We start from the raw sequence: 18,565 nt of genomic DNA, 5'->3' as shown, positions 1-18,565 counted from the left end.
GTGTCAGCGGTGACACGCGAACTCATTTTTTTGGTTGATTTTTCTTTGTTAAATGGCATTTAAATATATAAAATAAATATCAAAAATATAAGTCTTTGTTTTACTATGGTTGCAAATATCAAAAAATTTCTATATGTGACACGGCACCAGAGTTAAGTTAGGGTTTTTCAAAATGCTGACACGCCGAGCTCAAAAGGTTTGCCATCACTGTTTTAGACCTACAATTTGTAGAGCAGCCCACACTGGTAATGGCTAACACTGCTCCTGAATCATTTGGACTTTGTTCCAACTGCTGACTGCCATACTCAACACGTGACCTCATAGTATCCTCCTTCTTCTGCCCAAAGCATAGTCTTCCCCAATGCACGTATGAAGAAATGAGCTCAGACAGGGAAGGAACTCACCCCAATTCACAGGGCAATCAGGAAGGGCAGAAGTCAAATGCCTCAGTGCCATTTTATGATCTTGATAAGCCTAGAACATTCTTAGTTGTGGAGACTCCACTACATGCCATCAAACATGAACATGCACCTGTCTCTACAGAGTAAATGCAATGGACCAGGAACCATATGCTTTAAGTTGCAGTTGGTTAGTGGACATAGTTATGTTTTGGAGCTAGTTAGTAAACATCTATTCTTTTCCATGTGGCAGCTCCCTTTTCCTATTTGAGAGCAAGAATAATGTTCCAGACTCAGACACCTTTGTGAGCTCTCCTGTGATGTAATATTGAAAGGCTACAATAGGCTGAAACCCTGGTATTCTCACTATATAACCTCTCCAGTCCCTCTCAATATGATCTCCATTTTATACAAAAGAAAACCACATACAGTCTTCCTCTGGGTGCAAATAACAGAGGACTGTGACTCACACGGGCTGAGGCAAAATAACATGACTGTCTTACGGTGACTTCATTATTCTGGGAAACACCTGCCCAGGAAGACAAAGGATGCAAATAACCTCACTCTTTCACTTCAGAAAAGTCCACTTAAAACCACATGACTCTTCAGCACGTCGCACCAGGTAACCGTTGAAGCTCCAAGACTCTTTAAAACCCTTACCTCCCCCTACCTGGTTTGGCTCAGTGGATAGAGCGTCAGCCTGTGGAATGAAGGGTCCCCGGAATGGTCAAGGGCACATGACCAGGTTGCGGGCTCGGTCCCCAGTAGGGGGCATGCAGGAGGCAGCCGATCAATGATACTCTCTCATCATTGATGTTTCTATCTCTCCCTTCCTCTCTGAAATCAATAAAAATATATTTTTTAAAAAATAAAAATAAAACCCTTACCTCACATGCCAACTCCTAAATTACTATGACTTACAATCCTGAACTGTATAATGCGATCTTTACCCAAATCCTACTTAAGTCCTGCATCAAAAGGCTAGCCTTAAGCCAGACCCCAAAACCTCAATATCTCAACTTTGCCCTTTCCACCTCCACTCAAGAACTCTTTTCAAGATCCTGCTCTCTCTGAACAAGAGAAGCAACAAACTCAGTTTTGTCTTAGCAACCGGTTGTTTTGATGGTATTTGCAGGGAGCCAGCCTTTGACAAGGGGAACAGGATCAAACAGTGGACAGAGCCCGTCAGGTTGAATGCAGCGCTGGAGTACATGTCCCTGGAGGGCTGGCCAACAAGGAAGAACAAGAACAGGGCACACACGTCAGGGAGGCAGCCAACAGTGGCTGCTGCAGAAACCAGGTTCCGCCAGGGTTAAATGCCTTGCCCAAGGTCACTCAAACAGCTGGCAGAGCGCCGGTGAGGAGGATGCCGGTTTCCGGGCCCAACTCCCGGCTTTTCTTTTGTCTTCCTGGGCGCAGGGCCTGGCCCGCTTCTGCATCCGCAGCAGAAGCCTGGGTAGCCTCCTTCCCTGACCTCCTGGGCGCCGCTGCCTCAGGGTGACTCAGGCGGAAGCTCCTGTGCCTCGTCCCTCCTGTACTCATCAGCCGGGCTTAGGACCAGGGAAAACATAAGCTAATTGCGCGGTGATTAATTCACTCCTGCAATTAACGACCGAGACTTGCTCTGGATCCCTAGCCAGCGGAAGTGTGGTCACTGCGCGCGGGATGCCAGGAAGGCGGAGGGGGGAGGGGGTGGGGGGGGGGGGGGGGGGTCACCAACCCAGACGTTCCCTGCCCTGGTCGTGGTGGTGGTGCTCTGAGAGCCAAGCACCGGACACAGCAGAGGCAACCACCCAGGTCCCCACTCCCTGAACCCAGGCTACCACTCCCTAACCCACAGTCATTCCCCACCACCCGCCTCCTCATGCAAGTAGCTCAGGTAAGAGAAAACAAAAACTTGGGCTATAGCTCCATCTACTGGAAAACAAAAGAAGGACTCGTAATTATCAACCTGCTCAATTGTTACAGTCAAAACAATGCCTTTCTAAGCATTTCCTCTCATACAGGGCTGCAAAGCCTCCTCCACTCAATACCTTACATCAAATGGGAGCTCCATAAATGGTAGCTGTTGTGACTGTTTAAGTCTGCACCAAATTTATAGACAGAGATGATCTGGGATAGAAGGATTCTCAGGAATTCTCTGAGTTGAAAAGAGCTGATAGCAAGAAAGTTATAAAACCTGGACACAACATATTCATATATTAAAATATCTAAATAGCAAGAATGACAGATGAGCACCAGCTACAGTCCTTTTCATTAACAAATGCTCCTTCTCTCTACACAGTGTCGCGTATTCTCTACCAGGAATGAGAGGATGGTGTTGTGAGAACCACTGCCATCACATGGGCCCTGAGATTTAAATTACCTTAACTTTTTTTTTTTTTAAACAAAGAAGAAAGTATTTTAAAATCTAGCCATTTTACCTGATGAGGTCCTGAACGCGACTGTTAAAGGCATCACCTGGTGAGGGTCTGTTTTTCGTTTCCTCCGTCGATGTCTTTGGTGTAGCTGGCCGGCTGTTTCCATCCGGTCGACTGGCAATCAGGCAGCCAAAGACCATAGAACTGACTTTGAGAAGTCCAGCTGTCAAACCTTCAAAAACTTGCTTATTTGTATTTCTCCCCAAAATAGCATTATTCTCATCTGGAACATAAACCTAGAAGGAAATAAATACAGTAATTATGTTTAAGTAAAACCACCAAAAAATGGACAGAGATGATGTGGAAAATTTCTGGAATCATAAATAATTTTGAAATTCTAGAGTTGGCTATCTGAATGTGCGAGCGTTGGTTGTGAAGTCAGATTGCTGAGTTCAAATCTCAGCTTTGCCCTCGCTAGCTGCATGACCTTGAGTAGGTCTACCTCCAACCTTCAGTTTTCTCATTTGTAAAACAGGGGTAACAACAGCTTCTTTTTTTTTTAAATCCTCATTTGAGGATATTTTTTCCATTGATTTTTAGAGAAAGTGGAAGGGAGAGGGGAAACACTGGGAGAAATATTGATGTGAGAGAAACACATCGATTGGTTGCCTCCTGCACAAGCCCTGACCAGGCCTCAGGTTGGGGAGGAGCCTGCAACCCAGGTACGTGCCCTTGACCGGAATCGAACCCGGGACCGTTCAGTCCGCAGGCCGACGCTCTATCTACTGAGCCACAGCAGCCAGGGCTAATTTACTATTTCATTGGGGCTTTCAGCCCAATTTTGTAAACACCATTTTGGCAGTTTCTCATAAAGTAAACACAAATTGGAAAGCTTCTCTGACAACCTGGCAGTCAGACAAAGAGCCTGTGGCTCAGGCTGGTCAGGTCTGGGGTGAGTCAGAGCCCTGGGCTGCCCTTCCCTTTCTCGTCATGATTCCTGTTCCCAACCGTCTCAGTCAGTCTCACGCCAACTCAATCACATCATCGTGGTTTTCCACATCTTTTTTCCCCCCAATTTACTCACTTAGTATTGATCCGTACTGCTGAGAATGGAGTTTTCTTTTGCTTATTTCATCCAGGAAAAAAATTCAAAAGTGCCTGAATTAATTCAAGGAGGGGCTTATCTTTAGTGAGACTAAAAGTTCTTTCTAATCTTCAAAACGAGATTGGACACAAGGAACCCTGAGTGGTTTTCCACATCTTTTTTCCCCCCAATTTACTCACTTAGTATTGATCCGTACTGCTGAGAATGGAGTTTTCTTTTGCTTATTTCATCCAGGAAAAAAATTCAAAAGTGCCTGAATTAATTCAAGGAGGGGCTTATCTTTAGTGAGACTAAAAGTTCTTTCTAATCTTCAAAACGAGATTCAACACAAGGAACCTTGAGAACTGTCTGCGCTGTGCAGGTGTTCTGGTCAGGCAGGGCTCTGTCCTGTCTTCTGTCCAGCTGGGTATCGGTCACCTGCCTGGGGGGAGAGAACCCTGCGCTTGTGGGACACCGAGTGGTGAAACGCACCCCGAGCTCTGGTGTGCCCACGGACCAGCACCTGAGTTTGAACTTCCTGCTGCACAGAGGCCAGTGAGGGGCCTTTAGGGAAGGTGTGCAAGCCGCCCCCCACCCCCCCGCCAGCCCCAGCCCTGGTCTGCTGCACACCTGGCCCACCTGAGCCTGGAGCACATTCCCTCCGGGTGGGTGGTCTATGGAGGGCAGGGCAGGTGACCTTCCCAGCAGGCGCAGTGCTTGTAACCACCCTGCTGGTGAGCACAGGCCTGGCCTGGGAAAAACACAGCTATGAGCTTTGGCTCTTGGGAACCTGCTCCTCAGGCAGAATGTAAAACCACAGGCTCTCGTCTAAGGATGAAAGGGATTCCCTTCGTATATTTATGCAGAACACACTGGTACCGTCACTGTCTTACTCTTAATGTACCAGCAAACGACAATTTGATTTCATGTGTGTATTCTTATCACAAAATCTTCCCTTTCAATCTTTTTTATTTCTCCATCTTCTATTTAAGGAAACCATGATCCAAAGAAGCCACCGGGACTGGAATAAGTGGTACATGCTTATTCTAAATCCATTCCAAGGAGAAACCCAATATTTATGGGACCAAGCCCCTGAGGCAAAGTGTTTTAACAAAATTAAATTAAAGTCATCTTCGCTTTTAAAAGACAAGCTCAGATTCTTCCCCCCACTACCTCCTACCAACAAAGTGGTTTCAGGAACATTCTAAATTCTTTTTGCAATACAGAAAGATGCTTTTATTAGCGGTATAAATCCATCCTCTGTAACATGATTCCATGAGAGAGAAAATTAACTTGGTAATCAGCGGTAATTCTACCCAACTAATTTTTAGCATTGTGAAGTTGGGTTTACCTATTTTTAGTTGTATGGTGTGTTCGCAACGGTCAGAAGATGAGTTAAGTTCACTGAGAACCAACAGGAGGCTGACAGTTTAGAAAGCGCCTGTCAAGACACTGAGAGTTCAGGGGGGAAAGGAAAAGCACGTTGAAGGGTCCCGGCAGCGGACACAGGTTTCCACATAGTGGTCACTATTTTATGTCCCTTAGCAAACTGTCCTTAGACATACAACAGTCCTCTCACCACTGGTCTTTTATAAAACATCTATGCTCGAGTCATATTGTACATAAAACCACAACTCATAACGGACATTAACCATGATGATTTCCTTGGCTTGAAAGTATAAAAAGAAACTGCATGGGAATGGCTAATAAGTTTTCAATATTATCTTTGTAAAATTTCTACAAGCAATAAAGAGGACATAATATTTTATCCAAAATGTCATTATCCTTTTAAATATATTTATTATGCCTTCCAGTCTCTGTTTATATATATATATATTTTAAGTAGCCAAAGTCCTAAATAATATAACTTTAGCAAACTTTATGGTACAGGCCTTAGTAGTCATAATGGTTTTAAATTTCTTTGTTATAAATGTTGAGTCAGATTCTTCTGCTGGTGTTTTCCTCTCTTGCACAGTTAAAAGCCCCAAAGCTCATAAAGCCGAGGCCCTTCCCGACCTGTGCACGGCCCCATCACCTCCAGCTTCTATGCCACTCGGTGGTTCTCTCCCTGAATCCTCCTCCCCAAGGCGGGCTTGTGACCCGCCCCCCACTTCCTGTAGGTCTCTACCTAATGCCACCACATCTATAAGCCTTTATATACTACCTTTTCTTTTAAAAGATGTCAAGCTGCCAGAAAAGCCAAGGAATAGCATACAATGAACTACACTCTTCTATACAGATTCGTTAATTGATGTCATTTAGCCACATTTGCAAAAGCATATTTTAAAAATAAATTTGATTGTAAACCACCTATTTTAAGTGTGTGCATTAATAAATTTTGACAAAAGGAACGTACCTGTGCAAAACCATCATAATCAAGAAACAGAACATTTTCATCGCCCCCAGAATTCCCTGTGCTCCTTCCAAGTCAATGTCCTCCATCCCCAGGGCCCTGGGCACACCCATCTGCTTTGTCTCATCGTAGGTTATGTGGCATTTCCTAGCATTTCATATTACGGGACCATAAAAATAGGTAGACTTTAATCTGGCCTTCCCCCCACCGAGTAATGCTTCCTGAATTATGAATAACTCATCCATGTTGCTGAGAATATCAATAGTTCATCCATTTTTGTTGCTAAATATTATTCCAGTGTATGGATTACATCTGTTTGTCATTTCACCTGTTGGTGGACATGTGTGCTGTTTAGGAATGTAGTCATTTATGAATAAAATGTCTAATATCATTTTTGTGCAAGTCTTTTTTTTTGGTGGGGAAATGTTTTCATTTTTCTTGGGTGAATAGCTAGGAGTGAGACTGCGGGGATGCAGGAGAATGGTATGCTTGTAAGACACTGCCGACCCTAAAGCACACGTTTACGACACAGGATCTGTGAAACGGCATCATCGAGATGCAGGAGAAAGTACGCGACCGTTCAGGGAGCCACACCTTGCAGTGGTCGCCACGGAGACGCACCTGCCGCGCCAAGGCGAGGCGGCCACGGAGCTGGCGCTGCTGCCTCCCTCTCCCCGCAGCTGCCCTCTCAGGTGAGAGCACCTGGGCAGGAGCAGAGGCCACCACGACGCACGCTGCTCGCCCATTTCCCGCCTCCCACACACCCCACGAGAGCTTAGCTGCCTGAATGACCCTGTAATGTCTGGTGTGGCTGTTCTTTCCCTGACTGAGAGCCAGAGGCCCCGAGTGCAAATGTGAAGACGCTGCATGGGCTTCAGGAGGCAGGCAGCCAACGCGTCCCTGCGGGTGCTGGGAGGCCTGTGTGGGCCCCTCTCCTGTCCACTGTCTCCTCCCCCGGCCCCTCCTGCTCTGTCTCACTCTCCTCCCAGGTCCCCCTCTCGTCCCTGCTTTCTGATGCACGTGCACACGTGTACGTGGAGGAGACTCATTCTCGACAGGTTTCTTCATCTCAGGCTTCTGCTCGCTGCTCTTCCCCCTGCCAGACACCAAGGGAAGAGGGCTGTCTCCTTCCATCGCTGAGGGAACCCTCTGTGCCTTCGATCTGGTGGAGAATGCCCACTGTGGTCAGCTTGATGCCGCACGGTCAGTCACACCACGCCTCCTCGGGAGGAGCTGCAGAGGCGCTGCGGGGCTCTCGCTGCAGCATCAGGTGCTCAGACACTGGGTTTGTGCATCTGGTGATGTTCACTTTGACCCGCGACAAGGTGGTGTGAGCCAGGTTTGTCCACCATAAACGTACTCGCACTTTGTAATTAATAACAATTTTGTAGGGATGCTTTTTGTATGTTGGATATTAACCCCTTATCTATTCCCCTCATTTCTGAGGTTGCCTTTTCACTTTGTTGATGGACTCCTTGGCTGTACAGAGCCTTTTAGTTTGACACAGTCCCATTTGTTTGTTTGTTTGCATTTTTGCTTTTGTGGCCTGTGCGTTTGGTGTCATATCCAAAAAAACCACTGCCAGAACCAATGTCATGGAGCTTTTCCCTTGTGTCTTCTTCCAGGATTTAAGTCTTCAATCCACCCTGACTTAATGTCCTGGGGATGGTTTCATCACTGTGCACGTGGCCATCAAGCTTCCCCACTGCACTTGCTGAGATACCATCCTTCTCCCTCTGTGCAGTCTTGAAAGTCAAGGGTTAGTTGAACACGCGTGGGTTTACTTCCTGGTTCTCTGTTTTGTTCTGTGGGTCTATTGGTCTGTTTTTATGCTGGTTTTCTCTAATTTTATTTTTTTTTGAGGTTTCCACAGTGATTTATTGTTCATTATTTTAACAACGTTTACATGAAGACTGTTCACAATTAGACATCCTCAAACACTTTTGCCAAAATGCTTGCTTTTTAAATAACACCGATGAACCGGTGGCAGCAATGCCCCTTCCCGATGAAGCCTGTGGGTGTCGGTGGCCCTCTGATAACAGTCCCTTTGACAGATGTTCTTGGCTCGGTTCTCCCGCCGTCATCTTGTCCAGCGCGTCCTGAAACCGGCTTCCGTATTCAAGCAGGTCCAGCGCCACCGCCTTGTAGCTCCCGTTCATGTTGTGAGGAAGCTTCTTTGCCGGGTTCCAGCAGGAACAAGATGTCTCTGAGTGAATCACCTCACGCCATCAGAAACGGCTTCCTGGAGTCTTTCCTCAGGCCCATCCTTGCTGAACACTGTGACTCTGTGTCCTATTCTAGAGGCAGTTCCCTCACAGCAGGTTTCCGGCACTGCGGTTACATCGACAGCTGTGCGTGAATACTGGGTCTGATTCACGGGAGCAGCTGCCGGCTTCCCCAAAGGCGGTGACATGCTGTTCCCCAACCTCAAGGCCTCCCTGTGCGTGCCGCATCCCCACGAGGGCCGCAAGGTGCCAGATCATGGTCCGAGCGCGGGGCCCGTAGCAAACAGAGGGGACACAGGAAAACGGACCCGGGAGAGCTTGCCTCCAACGGCAGGCCCCCAGTTTTCTCTAATTTTCATCATTTCCTCCGTATGCAATCCCTGAGCTTAGTCTGTCCTTCCATATTTACTGGCTCCTTGAGGTGTAAGTTAGGTAGTTTGAGACATGCAGGTATTTATTGCTATAGACTTCCCTCCTAGCAATGCTTTTGCAGCATCCCATAGTTTTGGTGTATTATATTTTCATTTGACTCAGGTATTGTTTAATTTCTATTTTAATTTCTTGGCCCCATTTGTTTCTCATGAGTGTATTGTTTAATTTCCATGTATTTGTGAATTTTCCAGTTTTCATTCTGCCATTTATTTCTATTTTCATTCCACTGTGGTCAGAAAATAGCTGGTGTGATATCAGCCTCTTACACGTGCTGACGCATTCTGTGTTTCTGTGTGGATTTCTTTGGGTTCATCCTCGTGGGAGTCCATTGGACTTTTTGCATCTAAATATCCATTTCCTTCCCCAGACTGAGAAATTTTATGCTCTTATTTCTTTAAATACGCTTTCTGCGCTTCTCTCCCTCTCTCCCTCTCTCCCTCCCCCTCTCCCTCTCTCCCTCCCCCTCTCCCTCTCTTCCTCCCCCTCTCCTTCTCTCCCCTCCTCCTGTTGAGCCTACCTTTATGCATGTATTGGTCTGTCGGGTGGTATTGCATAAGCCCTGTAAGCTTTTGTCACTCATTTTCACTCTTTTTTCGTTTAGTTCCTGTGACTGGGTAATTTCAAATGACTTGTCTCTAAGTTTACTGATTCTTTCCTCTGTAAGATCAAGTCTGCTCTTGAACTTGTCTAATTTTCCAGTTCAATTACTGTATTCTTCAGCCCCAAAATTTCTGTCTGATTCTTTTTGAAAGGAGGAAACGAATACTGAGCCAATAAAATGAACTATTCTGTAAACCTTATTTGAATTTTCCAATCTTTTCACTCTTGTCCTTTTTCTGGTCTAAAATCCCACATTATATGTAACTGTCAGGTCTTCTAAGTCTCCTCCAATCTGTGACAGTTCTCTGATCTTTCCTTGTCTTTCATGACATTGACACTTTTGAAAAGTATCCATCAGTTATTGCGTAGAATGCCCCTTACTTTGGGTTTGGAGACCTAGGTCTGACTCTTGGCTCTGTGATTTACTAACGATGTAGACCCTGGCAAGCCAACCCCTCTGGGACTCAAGTTTCCTTATCTGTAAAATGGGATAATAATACTGACTTTATGGTTTAAAAATTAAATGAGGCAAAATATATTAAAATGCCTGGAATATAAGGCCACACAACACTAAGTCTTTTCCCCTGGTCCCTGCTTTTTAACTATTTCTGATAGAATTTTGTGACAAAATGTCTTGCCCATATTTTAATGCCTTCTTTTATAGGTAAAACCGTATGTAATTTAGCCTCAAGTGATGAACCTGTGTCAGCACCATAAACAGCCACCATTGTGTGTGCAACCAACAGTTCTATGTCTCCCTGTCAGGGTGCCTGCATATTGGGCTGCATCGTGCACTTTCTGAGTTTCAGCTGGAGACGTGGGGATCCATTTATTCACACGTATACGCATCCTCGATGCACTGAATCTACAGGCCCTGTGTTAGGGTCTTGGTGACAGTAATAAGTCCTTGCTGACTTTATGGCTAGTAGGGGAGACGGGCAAGTAAAGGGGTCATTACAATTCAATGTGATTAGTTCTATGGGAGACGGATGCCGAGGCGTACGTAAGAAACCCTAGCTGGGCTTGGGGAAAGCAGTCAGGTTGGGGAAGGTTTCAGGAAGAAGGGGCCATTGTGTTCCAGCTCAGGTCTGCAGAATGTGTAGAAATTAACCAGATGGAGGAGGAAGGAGAGCAAAGGCATGCAGCTTAGAAAGAACTATTACAACTATGTGCTGAGTAGAAGTAAATCGGTTCTGAAGAATAAATCTCCCGCTGTGACTTACAGCGTGAGCGCGGGGCGTGCCAATACCCCAGGGACTCAGAAACCTCACCAGGAAATTTCTGGCCCAGGGCTGTGTTCTGGAGACGTAAACCTTGGAATATTGCACTGAGCTGACCTGTTTCAACATCTGTGAACTGAAGTATAACTTAAGGTTACAATCGGCTGCTTGTTCCCATTTCAAAAGTAAAACTGACAGAGGCATTTTTTGCTTCAAAAAAAAAAGTTAATGGCCGTCAAATATTCCTTTTTACGCTGACCCGTCTGGTGAGCTGGCAAAGGTCTGCAGGCCTTCCCTGCTCTCCCTCCTAAAGTAAAACTGACAGAGGCATTTTTTGCTTCAAAAAATAAAGTTAATGGCCGTCAAATATTCCTTTTTACACTGACCCATCTGGTGAGCTGGCAGAGATCTGGAGGCCTTCCCTGCTCTCCCTCCTCAGGTCTGCAGAATGTGTAGAAATTAACCAGATGGAGGAGGAAGGAGAGCAAAGGCATGCAGCTTAGAAAGAACTATTACAACTATGTGCTGAGTAGAAGTAAATCGGTTCTGAAGAATAAATCTCCCGCTGTGACTTACAGCGTGAGCGCGGGGCGTGCCAATACCCCAGGGACTCAGAAACCTCACCAGGAAATTTCTGGCCCAGGGCTGTGTTCTGGAGACGTAAACCTTGGAATATTGCACTGAGCTGACCTGTTTCAACATCTGTGAACTGAAGTATAACTTAAGGTTACAATCGGCTGCTTGTTCCCATTTCAAAAGTAAAACTGACAGAGGCATTTTTTGCTTCAAAAAATAAAGTTAATGGCCGTCAAATATTCCTTTTTACACTGACCCATCTGGTGAGCTGGCAGAGATCTGGAGGCCTTCCCTGCTCTCCCTCTGTAGCACTCACTCCTGGGGCCTCACGGGTTTGGCTTTGAGGCCAACGGACTCCAAACCCCAGTCTAACCATGTCAAGGTGTGGTCTCGGCAAGTGTTGCGGTGTATTATCTTCCCCTCCGAGCTCAGGGGAACCCAATACGAGATTTTCCAATTAAGAGGCTTCTCTGCTGGCCCCTGTTTGATTCTCCCACTCATCTCTACTTTCTCATCTGGAGAGCGAGTGCATTCTTTTCCTTTTCTCCACAGGGAACACTTCTCGAACCTTAACTACTCCCAACTCAAAGCAACAATATTACATACCGTCAGCTGGTGTGTCAGGAGGTCCATCAAGAAGGTAATCTTGTTACTAAACAGAACGTCGGCGCAGTTTTCCGGGCAGTTGCTGCAGGTGAGGCTGTAAACGTTGATTGCGTTGCAGAGAGACCTAACGGGGAGAAAACACTCGCATGAAACCTCAGCAGCTCTTCTCCACACAATTAAAACACATACAATGAGCGGCACAAAGATCAGGCATGGAATGGAATGCTCTAAAAAACAAGCCAAGTATGAGGTGCAAGGCCCCCACTACACGTGAAAGGTTGTAACTTACATCCAAAGCCCCGGGTTCACGAGCACCTACGACAGGCCTCTTACTAATTCCTTATCTGCAGTAGGAGACCACGGAACACGCTCACCAGTGTATCTGATAATGTCTTCGTAATCTAAGATCAGATAATACCCAGGCACTTTGGGTCCAAATGTCTTTGAGTAACACCCAGAAAAAGAACCGGCCAAAGCGCCTGTTGCCTCTATTTAAAAAAATTCTATTGGAGGTTTTTATTTTTCTTCATGATTTATGAGAATTCCCTCATTATAACTATAACTAAGGGTTAATACAGGTTCGTAATATTTTCTCCAGTTTACCTAATGCCTTTCATTTTACTTATATCATTTTTCAGGTATTTTTATGTATGAAAGCTACACAATTTTTTTTCTTTAGAATTTCATTTTTTCTTCCCTTCCCTTTGTCCTTTAAAAACTTCTTCATTATGATACATTTGTATCCAGCCATTTGTATTCATTTTTCTTAAATTTTACCACCATATGTGGTAATTTTATGGTTTCATAATTCACTATCAAATCATTTAGAATTTCCTTTGGCATGAGGCAGAAGCCTAAATTTATTCCCCACATTAAAAACATTACTGAACAATCTACCTTCTCTCCACTGGTTTGAAAAGCCGCCTTTATCATACTACACAGGATATACTCCCTGGTTCCTAGACTAAGTGATAATTGGCCAAGCACTGTGCCAGTATCACGTTGTTTGTGTGCTGTAGCTCCACAGTGAAATTAATGTATGAACCTGCAGATCCCTAAAGCCTTAAAAAGTGAGGTACTACATTAGAATGACATGTGGAACTTTATAGCTTTATAATCGTATCTTATTTTCCCTTTGGTTTTGACCAATAATTTTATGGCCTTGATTTTTAAATTTCTATTTCTCTGTTTCATTCCATACAATCCCCAAAACTTGTCAAAAATCTTTTGTGGAATATCACAAGGCATAAACAGACATACAAACATAAAAACGCAAAGAACGCGTGGTGTGGGATTCTGTCCTAATCTAACGTGCTCTGTGCTTTCCATGGAAGGACACACTCAGTGGTAACGTGTGCAACGCCATGGGCCTCTCCATTCGCTTATGCTCACAAACTCTCCCAAGAAACTTCCACAAAGAAACGCTTTTCTGACGAGAAAAGAAGGGGCAACAATCTCAAGGTCAGGAAAGACCTGCCCACTCAGCAAAACCCGTTTGAAAGGCCAGCTCTGTGTGAGGAGCACCTGTCTTAGAAAGGTCACTTCTGGGAGCCCAGCCTGGGTGGTCTGCCCGAGCAGCCCTGCCTGTAACTTAAGACCCCAAGGCCTGGAAGCAGTTTCTATGACATCAGGCAGAAAGCCCCAGATTTTAAAAGTGTCTTCTCAGGTGGGTCTGCCAGGACAACGTCGTAAGCACGTGGCTTTCATGCAAGGCCGTTTGCAGCAGGTAAGACTTACCAGGAGACACTGTCCACCAAAACCCACCGTCTTACACTGATGTCCAGAGAACAGACATTTTAAAGCAACTGCCATGGGCGTTAAAAATCCAGAACCCCAATCATATTATAATTTTCCAAGTACCTTTGGTTTATATGAAGCATTTAATAAGTAGAATACAGTTTACCTGCATTATCATTCCTAAGTTATGTTTTGTCTTTGTAAAGCTCCAAACCAACTGGTATAGATACACTGGGTGCACCAAGTGAGCTGGGCGGCCCTCACAGAAGGGGCCTGGACCCAGGCCGGGGAGGGGCCCACCCTGCCGCAGTCCCGCCTGCAGGGGAGGCGGGTTCCAGCTGCTCCGCAGGCTCGCCAGGACGCAGTAGTGCAGCTGGGTATTTTAAGTAATTTAATAGGCACGAGGAAGTCTCGTACTGCAGTTTTAATGTGTACTTCCTGATGATGTTGAGAGCTTTTCATATGCTTATGTGCCATCTGTGCATCTTCTTTGGTGAAGAATCTATTCGAATCTTTTGCACATTTATTAACTTTCAGTCTGTGATGGAACCGCAGCAGCTAAAACAGTTCCTGGTCATGGCAGCACTGAGCCCACACTGACTGGCAGGATGGAGGCACGATACTCTCTCCCGCACCCACACGAGGTCACGTGGGAAGTTTGCAACCACGAAGGACAGCGTAGGATCTATCTCTGAGCTCATGTCTATACAAAGTAGAAAGACTCCAGTGTGTATTTTTGAACCAATGAATCTCGAATGCTAAAACGACCTGGCGTCCTCATGGACTGCTACCAGGAGAGTGTGATCTGATTACGCTTATGAAGTTATTTGTCGCAGGAAGAAAAGTTTCCCGTCGAGTCTCATTTTCATCGTGTCCAATGGGTCTGCTGCAGCAAATAGATTTCAGATGTATAATACTGGTCAGAATAAAATATACTGAAAAAAGGAGAGAAAAATAGTACTTGACATGGAAAATGTATTTAAAAGAAGTTCTATATGTGGTCTTTCATATATGGGAATCTTTTAAAACTGTCATTATTTTATTTATAAAATTAGAAGATATTACATAGTACAATTATATGTGACAGAATTTGCTTGTTTCTCTGCAGTGGAAATGAGACACCTGGTCAGTGGGTAAAGAGGACAATGCATATCGTGTTCTAAAATGTAGCATTTTAATAATACCAAAATTAACTTTAAAATTAAACAGTTTTCATCATTATAAGGACACCACAGAGAAAGGAGTAAGAACTCTTCAACTAGATGAGTTATTTCAAGGGTTTTTGTTTAATTGGTGAATCTGGAACAATTGGAATAGGCAACTTAATTCCACAGAGACACATTCTGATTTTAGTTGGAAGATCATATATATTCTAAGCACCAACCTAACTAGCCTTTCTGTACTTCCTAAAATTCACCTCCCCTTGAAATGTTATGTTTCAAAGATTATAATAATGGACTTAAAAATGTAGGGGAGCATAAAATTAAAACATTACTTTGAAACGCTAGTGTTGAACTCTGTTTTGTCTGATTACAAGGCAGTCATGGTCAGCATGCCTTCAGCTAGGTCTCAGCAGGACTGGCCACGTAAGTGCGACTCCGCATCAGCACGCCAGCTCTGGAGGAGACCCAGGTGGCTCGCAGTGCCGACCGGCAGGTTAAAGGCGACACGACGCATTTCTTTGCTTTAATCTCATTAGTGGTGCCGCAGCTGTCAACTGTGACCATCTCCGTGCAGCCTTTTGAGACATAAACCAAATGCTGCAATAAGTCAAATGGGAAGAGCATTTATCAATCACTATGGCTAATTAGTTTGCAAAACAGTTTTTTACTTTTATTGTGTAGGAGAACGCTATTCGCTTTTAGTAAGTCTTGATCTAAAAATAGATATTTAAAATTATAGTAGAATAATCCTGCCTACAAACGAGGACTTGTTTAACACATGTTATTAGCATGTGCCGGGGCCTTGGCATGGTGGATGTGAGGTGCATGTGGCTTCACTCCACAGCGTCCACATGCTCCTGACGGGCCGCCAGTCCAATGGCACCTGACTCCGTCTCTGCCACCTGCTTTAGGTTCTAGAGGGCGTTTAAGGCAACACGGAAACGCTGCAGTTCTTTCTGACTTCACTGCTAGTCTTCCCGGATCTTTCTGTCTCATACGTACAAGGAGTCTCAGTGGTTTGTGTTCACTTTCCCTTCTGATAAGGACAACTCTCGTGGGTTAGAAAACGCACACAGATCTTTCCGCCATCGGTCCGTGCCGCCATAATGGTGCGCAGGAATGTCCTGGCTGATGCTCTGAAGAGTATCAACAATGCCAAAAAGAGAGGCAAGCGCCAGGTTCTCATCAGGCCATGCTCCAAAGTCCTCGTCCGGTTTCTGACTGTGATGATGAAGCATGGTTACGTTGGCAAATGTGAAATTACTGATGACCACAGAGCTGGGAAAATTGTTGTGACCCTCACAGGCAGGTTGAACAAGTGTGGAGTAATCAGCCCCAGATTTGATGTGCAACTCAAAGATCTAGAAAAATGGCAGAACAACTTGCTTCTGTCCCGTCAGTTTGGTTTCATTGTACTGACAACCTCAGCGGGCATCATGGACCATGAAGAAGCAAGACGAAAACACATAGGAGGGAAAATCCTGGGGTTCTTTTTCTAGGGATGTAATACATATGTGGAAATAAAATGCCTCAAAGGAGAAAAAGAAAGAAAATGCACACAGGCTGGAACTGCCCGGGTGGGCTCTATGCACAGAAATGCCTGACCGAAGGGCACCTACACCTCTTTCATTCACCTCTACTTTGAGAGAACAGCAAACCCCAGACTCAGTACCAAAGAACTTCTGCACAGAAACGTCACCAAAGGCCATAGAAAGCAGACACAAATAAGCCAAGGTGGCAGAAGTTCATGCGACACAGACAGCACTGTCCTGAACCAGGAAAGACGACTCCTGTCGCCTAACCTCTTAGGGCACTTCACAGTTCACAGGGACGCTCACGGCATTCCAGCTGACCTGCACAGCGCATGCCAGGTGAACACAACCAGCCGTGTGACCACGGGAGGAGACACGGCCACAGGGCTAAGGCACCGCCCAAATTCTCCCAGCGGGGAACTGGAGTCCAGCTTTGTCTGACGCTAGAGCTGGCGCTATTTCTGTTTTACCAAAATGTCTCTCAAGAAAAAAGATAACATGGTTTGGGAATTTCTTTTTCTGTTTTATCCCATGGACAAATGAAGCACTCACTTTTGTTGGGCTAACTAAATGTTTAAAAGTTTTCTTCGTGATATAAATAAATTTTTATGAAAACTTCTCACTTAAACTCTGTGAGTACCCAGAAATTGTGCATGTTACAACTCAGGGATACCAGACTTCTGAGGCAAAGCTCTCTGCTTCCACATCCCAGAGACCACGGGGGCTCTGGAGAGCAGGGGGCAGACCCAGGTCTCCGGCTGTGCAGGACCCTGATGGCCAAGAGCACTTCGCAGTCAAAGACCCAACTGCGTCTGCGTCCGTCCGAGCGACGTGGTTGGGACTCTAGGTGACAGCAGTCTGGCCTCAGCCGGTTTTCCTGTGGCGAGGACTTGGCCTTCCTCCCTCGGGCTTTGTTCATGTGCTCACACCTTGTTCTGCAGGCAGCACAGGAAGCTGGCTTTCTCTACTGCTCTTCATTTTGGCTCCATTTCTGTCAGCAGTTACAACTGCCCAGGAGTTTACCAATTCCTCTTGATTTAGGGCTAGAGAAGGTCGTAGACCACAGAGATTTCCTTTTTATGGCTTCAGGCTCAATCTGCTTTTCTCCCTACAGGCAGTGTGAGCTTTTGCTCTTCAAGCCTGAACACACGTACCATTTCCTCGTGGTCTCCTACATGGAAACACAGGGCAGAAGGACTCATAAACGGAAGGTGGAAGACAGATGAAGAGACTGTACTCACTTGGGAGGAATTCGTGAAACTGTGTTCACGTTCGCGGCTGGGACCACTCCTTGAAGAATGTGTTCAAGGGCTGTTAATCCACCGGCAACTTGAAATGCAATCTGATCGGCCACATTCTAGACAAGAACACAAACAGAAAATAGCTCAACTTCCCAGGCACAGAATGAGAACCACATGAAATATTTACTTGCAGTGGGACACATTCTGCTGGTTCAATTATTCTGCAAATATTTATTCAAGGCTTAGTAGGAGCAGTAGGTCAAAAGTGGTGAGCACCAAGGACACGACTGCTGTCCCCACGAAGCTTGAGATGTGGTGGGTGAGACAGCGCACATCCGATGCCTATAAACAAGATGATGTTGATGTGGTTAGTGCCTGGAGAAACGGGCCCGCGCTTAGGAGCACGAGGGGATGGCGGTCAGCACGGGTTCCGCTGACCAAGTTGAGGTCGAAGTCAGGTGAGACAGGAGGGAAAGGAGCCAAGTGCTCCAGGCAGAGGGAGAACCATCTCATACAGAAGTTGTCACGATACCCGGAAAAGGCAGATCATTCTGTAACAGTCATTACCACCTGACAAGGCAAGCTGACTTCCACCAAGATTTCCTCTTCTAGAATTTTTCTTCAGTAATATCATCTAACATCTAACCATGTAGCTATACCTTTTTTTTTAAACCACTTCAGCCATTTTAGGAAGCGTATTAAACCACTTTTGATTATTTCTGTGCATTTTCTGAATTGTTCACAGTGCTGGTGGGAAGAAGCTCCTCCAAGTTCTTGGCATCCCTCTGGCGTGCGGACGGCAAGAGTGATCCTGGGGGCAGGTATGAGCTGTTAAGGCTGCACAGAGCCACCGCATCACATACGGACCAAGGAGGACAGCAACCCGTTATGGGCTGAATCGTGTCTCCCAAACGCTTATGTTCAAGTCCCAACCCCTAGTCCCTCAGAACGTAAGTGTATCTGAGGATAAAGTCTTTAAAGAAGTGACTAAGTTAAAGAGACGCTGTTAGGGTGGGTCCTACTCCAAAAGACCTGTGT

The 18,565-nt window shown here is 45.5% G+C and overlaps 1 protein-coding gene and 1 pseudogene across 1 annotated transcript in view; one reads left to right on the top strand and one right to left on the bottom strand.

The window, feature by feature from the left end:
• The window catches only part of SCAPER (S-phase cyclin A-associated protein in the ER), a 160,426-nt gene that overhangs the window by 31,876 nt on the left and 109,985 nt on the right, over nt 1–18,565 (bottom strand). Inside the window, exons 22-24 of the mRNA XM_014546250.1 lie at nt 17,528–17,643; nt 11,855–11,978; nt 2,822–3,054 (exon numbers count right to left, since the gene is read on the bottom strand). Coding sequence (XP_014401736.1) covers nt 2,822–3,054; nt 11,855–11,978; nt 17,528–17,643 — 473 coding nt within the window. The remainder of the gene's footprint in view (nt 1–2,821; nt 3,055–11,854; nt 11,979–17,527; nt 17,644–18,565) is intronic.
• On the top strand, nt 15,814–16,292 carry LOC102241460 (annotated as a pseudogene).

The sequence above is a fragment of the Myotis brandtii genome, unplaced genomic scaffold, assembly GCF_000412655.1.
Source record: "Myotis brandtii unplaced genomic scaffold, ASM41265v1 scaffold439, whole genome shotgun sequence".
In the NCBI taxonomy this organism is placed as follows: domain Eukaryota; kingdom Metazoa; phylum Chordata; class Mammalia; order Chiroptera; family Vespertilionidae; genus Myotis; species Myotis brandtii.
Note: the sequence above shows the minus strand (reverse complement) of the source record. Positions and strands in the feature narration are given on the sequence as shown.